The sequence below is a fragment of the Crocodylus siamensis genome, chromosome 12, assembly GCF_052110815.1.
Source record: "Crocodylus siamensis isolate JL-2025a chromosome 12, ASM5211081v1, whole genome shotgun sequence".
Taxonomy (NCBI): Eukaryota; Metazoa; Chordata; order Crocodylia; family Crocodylidae; genus Crocodylus; species Crocodylus siamensis.
In genome coordinates, this window is record NC_143406.1 from 46290169 (window position 1) to 46298822 (window position 8654).

At 51.6% G+C, this 8654-nt stretch overlaps 1 protein-coding gene across 1 annotated transcript; it reads left to right on the plus strand.

Annotated features, from left to right (window-relative positions):
• The first annotated feature begins 7 nt into the window (after positions 1-7).
• On the plus strand, positions 8-7147 carry SMCR8 (SMCR8-C9orf72 complex subunit). Its single transcript, XM_090024213.1, has 2 exons — positions 8-2966; positions 5234-7147. Exons 1-2 carry the CDS (start codon positions 613-615, stop codon positions 5685-5687), a joined length of 2808 nt encoding a protein of 935 aa, XP_089880339.1. The 5' UTR covers positions 8-612; the 3' UTR covers positions 5688-7147.
• Positions 7148-8654: the final 1507 nt, after the last annotated feature.

An 8654-nucleotide genomic window follows, 5' to 3' on the forward strand; every position in this document is an offset into this window, starting at 1 on the left:
CCTTTTACGTCCCGCCGTAAAGCGCCGACAGAACTGCGACTCCCAGCGTGTCCCGCGGCGGTAACTCAGAATGAAGAGTACAGCTCCCAGAATGCTCCGCGGCGGTACCCGAGAGTGAGCGTTTATGACTCTCAGCATACCCCGCTCAGAATAAGGACTAGGACTCCCAGCACGTCCCTCGACGGTAGCTGAGGGAACGGCATGGAGGACTCCGACTCCCAGCATGCCCCGCGGCTGAACGCCTGCTCTCAGAATTCGGAAAGGGCGCGGCGAGTTCACTTCCGGGTCATGGGTCGCCGCCCCAGTGGGTCATGTGATGCCAAGATGGCTGCCCGGTGGCGGCGCTCCTGAGGGAAGTGGCGGGTCCGCGGTGGTGGTGGCGGTGGTGGTGGCGGCGTGGGGTCTAGGGCAGCCCCGCGCGGCTGTTGAGCGAAGCGCTGCCCCTCAGGCTCCGGGGGCGGCGAGGGCTGGGCCTTCCCCCCCGGGGCGGTGGGGAGAGCCGAGGCCTGGCAGGAGCCGGGACAGCTGCCTCCGCGGAGGTGTGTCGAAGTGGTGTCTCCTGGGCGCGGGGAAGGCTTTGCTCGTCCATGCCGTTCACCCCCACCCGGAAATATGATCAGCGCCCCTGACGTAGTGGCCTTCACCAAAGAGGAGGAGTTGGAGGAGGAGGCGTACGATGAGCCGCCCCTGCCCGAGGAATACTCTGTGCCCCTCTACCCCTTCGCCACCTATGGCGCTAACCCCTGGTCCAAGCTCTCGGGCTCCAAGTTCCCCCGGGACTTCATCCTCATCTCTGAGTTCTCCGAACAAGTGGGACCCCAGCCCTTGCTGACCATCCCAGATGATGCCAAAGTGTCCGGCACATTTGATCTCAATTATTTCTCCCTCCGCATCATGTCTGTGGATTATCAGGCTTCCTTTGTGGGGCACCCGCCAGGGTGCGCCTACCCAAAGTTGAACTTTGTGGAGGACTCCAAAGTGGTCCTGGGAGATTCGAAAGAAGGAGCTTTTGCCTATGTGCACCACCTGACTCTCTACGACCTTGAAGCGAGAGGCTTTGTGAGGCCTTTCTGCATGGCCTACATTTCCACTGATGAGCACAAAATCATGCAGCAGTTCCAGGAGCTCTCTGCAGAGTTCTCCAAAGCCTCTGAGTGCTTAAAGACGGGTAACAGGAAAGCTTTTGCTAATGAACTTGAAAAGAAGCTGAAAGACCTTGACTATACTAGGACTGTGCTGCACAATGAAACGGAGATTCAAAAGAAAGCCAATGACAAAGGTTATTACACTACCCAGGCTATCGAGAAAGCGAATGAACTAGCCAGTGTCGAAAAATTGATTATCGAGCACCAAGACTTGCTGAAGCAAATCAGGTCATATCCTTACAGAAAACTGAAGGATTCTGATTTCCATCCATACGAGCCAGAGTGTGCCCCAGATCAAGCGAATGCAAGTTTTGATCTGGACTCAACTACCTCCCACCATGATGAGCCTGGTGAAATGCATCTATATGAACGGTTGCCACCCTACACACCTAAGCTCATCAAAGCAAAGTCTGCCAAATGTTTTGACAAGAAACTAAAAACCCTGGAGGAGCTCTGTGACATTTATTTTTTCACCCAAACTCTCGATCAGCTGAATCAGATAGAGCGAACTTTCAGAGGTGATGTCTGCTACCTCTTGACAAATCAGATCAATAGGGCACTTTTAAAGCAGCAAACTATAGTAAACTTCCTGTTTGAAGATGTGTCTGTCCTAGATGAGAAGCCAGCTGAAAAACACCCTGCTGGTTGTCAGGGGTGTCCTCAGGACACTCTCAACACCAAGAGTTTAGAAGAGTTTCCCATCCCTAAAGTGCTAATCAGCCTGGGCTCTTACAAGTCAAGTGTGGAGTCTGTGCCCATCAAGATGGATCCAGAGATGGAAGATCCTCAGGAGCTAAAAGTGAGCGATCCTCCTGCCGAGGACCACCAGGAAAACTTGGAGTACCTGGATGCAGATATTAAAGGGAGCATCAGCAGTGGGGAGAGCATCGAGGTTTTGGGAACAGAAAAGTCTGCTTCTGTTCTGACCAAATCTGAGAGCCAGGCCAGCTTGCCCATCAGTTCAAGCCCCCACATGGTTAGAAACAAAGCAGTCAGCGGAAGAACCATCAGTGAGGACAGCATTGAAGTCCTGAGCACGTGTCCCTCAGAATCTCTGATTCCGGAAGATTTTAAAGCAAGCTACCCAAGTGCCATTAATGAGGAAACTTACGCAGATGAGGAAGAGGGAGGTATTCACTTCAGCCCAAGTTTAACTCCTGATAATATTGAAGAGAGGGAAGGCAGGTCCGAACAGGAGCACTTGCTGCAGGTGGATTCTGCCTGTTGTATTGGGAAAGAGAGTCCTAGCTTCCTAGAGCCTCTGCCTGACCTGGGACAAAAGCACTGTGATGACGACGGTGTGGTCAGCATTCCCCCGCAGCCGTACAGGCAGGCAGACCAGGGCCTTCACGTGAACTTCTCAGACTACTTGTCCCACGATGGTGTCCCTGGGGGACTCCTCTCATACGAACCCGATCCCCATTACTTACTGAACAGCCGAGATGTCAGTAAAATTAGCTTGGATGAATGTTCTGACTCCACAAGCTACATGAGCAGCGCGGCTTCCACGTGCTCTGATCGGACTCCTCCTCCTGCCCGTCCAATCAGTCACTTCAGCGAAAGGCACAAAAAAAAAGCCGGCCAGAATGCCTTGAGGTTCATTAGGCAATACCCCTTTGCTCACCCTGCGATATACTCTCTGCTCAGCGGGAGGACACTGGTAGTCCTGGGAGAAGACGAAGCAATAGTAAAGAAACTGGTCACTGCTCTCTCCATCTTTGTTCCAAATTGCAGTGCATACACCAAGCCCGTGAAGCACTGGGTCACTTCCCCTTTGCATATCATGGATTTCCAGAAGTGGAAGCTGATTGGGCTGCAGAGGTAAGCTAACGGGTAGTTTCAAACCCTGGGCATTTGCTGGGTAATGTCAGTGAAAAGGACTTTGGATGTTCACAACCTCGTGAAGGGAAATGCATGGTTTTAAAGCCATGACCCCAGTCACTTTAATGGAGGGAAGGGGCTTGAATCAATGCTGCTTACAGATTTCTTGCTTATTTGGTGTGCCTGTGTGTCTGGGGAGGGATTGTCTCCAGTTCATTCCTTCCTAGAGACCCTTTATAACTGGCTTGTCTTCCCAAGCCTTCTGCTAGGTTTGAGCTTTCTTGTTCCCTTTAGTCAGTGAGGAACCATGCAGTGAAAATACCAAAGGTTTTAATCTCGCAAAGCAATGAAACCAGTGCCTTGGTCCCTTTGCTTTTCTTGATCAGGGTGCCCTTGGATCAAATACTATGACCCCACTAGATGGCTCTGAGCTTCTCAAAAGTCTGCTTTCTGTGCAGTTGAAGTTTATTTTAAACCAACCTTTCTGATGCAGGAACTTCTGGTTTTTCTTTTGCTTCCTAACGTGCAGCGTGCTGCTAATGAAGCCGAAAGACTGATATATAGTCATTGGAGTGAGGAAGGCTGTCTGCATGTGTCAGTGCATCTGATAACCAGGTGGTGGGGAGCGGAGTACTCTGGGGAGCTTGGGCTTCACTATGACCATGCTTTGCTCTCTGTCTTGTAAGGTCAAACCAAAGGCCCGAGTTGCTCAGTGTCCTAAAAGGGCTGCAGTTTGGATTTTAAGGAGGCTTTTGCTTTGGGTGAAGGTTTTCCTAGAAGGTCAGGTCTAGAAGAGGGTTTTACTGGCTGCAGACTCTTATTTTATTATTAAAGCTTTGGCTATTCTCTTGCTTCCTGTTATGGGAAATAGCCCTGCAACAGTGAGCTGGCATTTTTCTTTTCTAGCTTTCCAGGGTTAGGATGTGTGCTAGTGTGTTTAGCACTGTCCCTCTTAGCCTAGATGGGGAATGTAGAACAGGGTTGATATTGCAACTGAGTGATGTGATAAGGGGTGCTGTGCTACAAAAGTAATCTGAGCATAAAAAGTGTCAGTCTGGCCTGTGGGATTGTTGTGCTTTTTCCCTTCCTTGGAAGCTTCAACTTATGAAACCAGCTGACTGTTCAGTTTAGTCACCTGCCTGCCTAAGTCAGAGTGACAGCTATAACTGAGCCAACAGCAGCTCCTCAGATTACCCAACTTTACTGTGGAAATTTAAAAACTTGTTGCCAGATGTACGGTGCTTATAAGTGGGTGAGAGACAAGGGCTTTATACATGTTCCTTTTTAAGGGTTGTTTGAAGGAAAATGGAATGGCTTGCATGTGTGGCAATAGAAGGGTTAAAGTATGAAGGGTTTGACATGACAGATTCAGCAAAACTTTTGTGGAAAATGCTTGGAAGCGGGAGGGGTTAATCTAGAACTATTCTCTGCAGCTCCTTTGCTTGGTAGCAGCTTTCCTACAGTGATACGGTCTCAGCAGTGTCAGAGTCAGAGCTGAACAGTTCCTGGCTCTGGCATCAGAGTTGAGTGGGGAGGTCGGCACCTTTGGTTTGAGGTTGGCTCTGCCTCTCCCAACAGGCAGACCTGAACTGGGAGCCCTGCAGGGAGTTTGCATAGGGATGTAATATTTGGGTAAATGTCATGCAGCCCTTGGTAGATGATTCTGTGTGGTGAGTGTATTTTGCCTTTGCACCTTAGAGGGAAAACATCCAGCTGCTGCAGTAGAGCCCATGCTGCTTTTACCAAAGGATTCTCTACAAGCAGAATCTCAGTAACATATAAGTGATTGCAAATAAGCCAGGGCTCCTGGAAACCCTGGCAGCTGTGGGAAAGGGACATCTAGAAGCAACAGCTTCGCTCCCAGTAGAGAACACTGGTAGCAAGATTCGCTTCTAGTCACCGGGGATTTCTCCTGGCTTCTTGCTCCTTGTACAGTCCGGTCCATTATAACTTGCCTGCCTGCCCTGGGGTGCAGTGTTGAGGTTCCAGGTGGTGAATGTGCAACCTAGTGTGCTGTGGTTTACTGAGAACTGGTAGTCCACTGAGGCCATCCACTTCCATTTAAGTGGTGGTTCTGTTATGTGCCCACAGAAGCCCCTACCTGCTTGCTTTGCAGACTGCGAGTGCTAGACTTGCCCTGCAAGACTATGGCAGCACAGCTCCCAGGGGCTTTAAATCTTCTTGGTCTGTGTATCTTTGTGCCTCCAAATCACCTTTCAGAGCTTCGTGGCCTTCCTCCTCCTCACACTGTTTCCGTTGCATTTCAGAGTGGGATCCCCTGCTGGAGCTAGCATGCTGCACTCCCTGACTCGCTACAGCCGCTATGTGAGCATCCTGGATGCCGACAGCAAGACTCTGCGCTGCCCCCTTTACAAGGGGACGCTGGTGCCCCGGCTGGCCGACCACCGCACACAGATAAAGCGGGGAAGCACCTACTACATGCAAGTTCAAAGCGCCCTCACACAGCTGTGCTCGAAAGCCTTCCTGTATGCCTTCTGCCACCACCTGCACTTGCCCATCAATGAGGCGGAGGCAGAGGAGTCCATTGCAAGCCGCCGCATGAACTTCCTGAAACTCCAGCTAGGGTTGGCGAATGAAGACATCAAAATTGTTCAGTACCTGGCAGAGCTGCTGAAACTGCAGTACCTTCAGGAGCCTGGCAGGGGTGCCACCCCCCAGCTGCGGTTTGACTACGTCCCTAGCTTTTTGTACAAAATCTAACGGCCTCTGGGTGGCGAGGCTACCTCCACTGATTCTGACACGGGTCCTCTGTGCTTAACAGCGATGCTCTTTGCGGATCCCTGATGCACTGGTGGGGGGCGGGGGGACACGGGACAGCTGGTGTGCATGCACACAGGAGTCCCTGCTAATCTAAGCTCTGGGAGAAGCCTTCATGGTTCCCTGAGGCTGAGAACTAGAATGTGTCCTACTCCATCAGCCATGAGATCTCAAATGGATTGGCCATTCTGTCTTTCAATGCTAAAGGGACGCTGTCAGCTTGCAAACCTGTGCACTAACGACACTGTGCCCTCCAGCCCTTAGCTGGGAGGCATGGGGAAACCCACTGTCATATTGGGGTGGGTGTGAATAGCAGGGGGCTGTCCCCTCTGCTAATAGGATCCTCTTCACTCATGCTCAGACTATGCATGTTCTTGTGACATCAGCGAAAGCCTAATATGTTTTAAAAAGCCAGGTGGGTTTTGATTGTATTTTGCTGCCTACCAACAGCAAATATAATGTCCTGCCAATGTTGGGGGTGGGCAGGGAGGAACTTGACTCAAACCTTGCCACTGGGATCAAGGCTTGAAAGTATCTGCTCACATTAAGGAATAGTTCAGTGTCCCTTTTGCGTCTTCTTAGCTCATTAGCTCATTAACAGTTTCTGGAATTGCTCCCCATTGGGCCTGTCGCAGGGAGATCAAAGCGTGCATGTATCTGTTCCCCAAAGTTTCCTGGTTGCTCAGCTTTGCTGGAAGAACAGGTCAGCAGTGTGTCCCTGATGGCTAGGTGACACAGCGGTCCCCCTGTTGGCATGAATGTAGAGTACCATGCCTTGTTCGTTTGCAACACGCTCATGGCTTGAGGCTTGGATTGCAGGGTGGTGGGAGGGATGGGGAGGCCTGCGGGTCTTTAAAGCTGGCTGAGATTTTAGCAGCACCGTGGCAGGGTTGCCTTTAGGGACAGGTAATAGGCATGGGGGCTCAAGCTGGCGACCCAGTAGCTGTTTCAGTGTCTTATAGGGAACGATGGGGCAATTTGCCGAAAGATGCACTGAGAGGGAGGGGGTGGGATCAAGGAGCTTTGGGGCAGGGGCCCCAGCTTATTGAAAAACTAGTGCTCAGGACAGGCCAGGCATGAATGTAACAGGTGACATGTTTTATCCTTTTGCAGCTGTTAGTTGGGGCCTGCCTGTGCTCTAGGGGGAGCAGGGGGCCCCCAGGCCAGCAGGCACTGCCTCCACTCCACCTCCACCCTGGTTTGTTGTTGTTCAGTGCCAGGCCCTTGGAATGTCTCCGCTACCTCTCTCGTGGCATTTACTGGGCATCCCCCTGTGGCACTGATCAGACAGGGAGAGCTGGTCCCGTGTTGCTCTCCGTGCCATTCCTCTCAGACTGCTGAGAGGACAGTGATGCTGGCACATCCATGGGTTTGTTATCTGCGCATAAAGATTCATGCTGTGCTTTTTGTGTGTGTTCATATTCCATGCATTTCTCCCTTCTGTGAAATTCTCCGAGGAGGTTCCGTTTCGTCAGCTCCTACTGTTTTACTCTGGGTGGTTGGAGGAAGCCTCTGGGGTATTCCTGGAGTGAGGGAGAAGTCTGACAGGAAAAGCTTGTCTTGATTTTATTCCTCTTTTAGCACTCTTCCCTGCTGATTTAGAGGGGAAACAGCACTTTTTTTTTTTTTTTTTTTTACAAGAGAAGCCGAAGTCTCTTTCAGTCCTCCCTAGAATGTGATTCCGTGGGACAGAGTGCTGGAATCGAATGTAAAGCTCCTTCTGTGCTGGGGGAAGCTTCGATGCAGGGGTTTGGGCTTCTGGGTAGATTTTAGATCACATTAGAATGCAATGGGAAAGCTGCACTAGTACAGAATATGGAGCCCCCTTGGGGGACGATTGCATTGCATGCCCCAGTGCCCAAGGTGCTGGAATGCCAATGTCATCTTGCCCTCACATGAAGCGGGGGTTGTTGAGACACTAGCTGGAGGTGGGGGTAGAAATATTCTATTGTCACTACTACAGGCATCCAGCTAGACCAGTGCCTGTGGAAAGTGTGAGGTTGCGATGTCCCTGACTGGGACTTGTAGCCAGAAGCGGTTTGTAGTTTTTCCAGCATGTGGTCGGGAGCCAGGTGGAGCTGTCCCCTGCTGAGGCTTTGGGCAGCATCGTGTCAGCTTTCTGTGTTTGTGCGCGGCCCAGCAGGGTCATCTGTATAGTCAGAAGCAGGTGAGGAGCTTTTGCTCTGCAGCAGCGAACATGTCCTCTGGGACGCAGCTCCCACACTCAACCTGGGTAGGTTTGAGATCCCACTGAAACTCCGTGTACATGAACCAGTAGCATCACTGAGCTGTCTGCTCCTACTAGGACAGTATCTGCATCGTGTTCAGATGGAGACACTCAGGCACCAGTGCACGTAGAAAGAGCAGCTGGCAGCTTATTAGTATGTGAGCAGTGCAGGTGAGGCCACTTACTCCTGACCTCTGCTTAGTCATTCAGCCACTGGACTGGAAAAGGAGCAATCTCAAGCCCTTCACGCTTTGCAACAAAGGTAACTGAGCTCTGTGGGAGCACGCAGCTCTGGCTTGATGCATCCTCAGCTGGCTGCAGCACACTGTGCGAAGTCCCCCCGGAGCATTGGTGGGTGGGGGATGCATTAGGTTACAGGGGTAGGTAATGCAGTGCAGTGAAACATGCTTTGGGACATCTCCCTGTACCACCTCAGGGCAAATGGTGAGCTGGCCACCAACTGTCCCCCAGAGCCAGACCCCTCCCGTCACAACCACCCCTTGGGGAGCCCTTGGGCCACTGGCCTTGTGGCATTCAGGCCACTGGGGCCAATCTCTTAAAGCCTGAATCTGCTGCATTTCATACTGTTTGCAGTGAGAGGGGAAGTGTGAGCTGACAGACAGTAGCTCATGAGCTGCCGTGGCTCCAGAAAGCTGTCTCGCGTGGTGGTTTCAGGGTCTCCG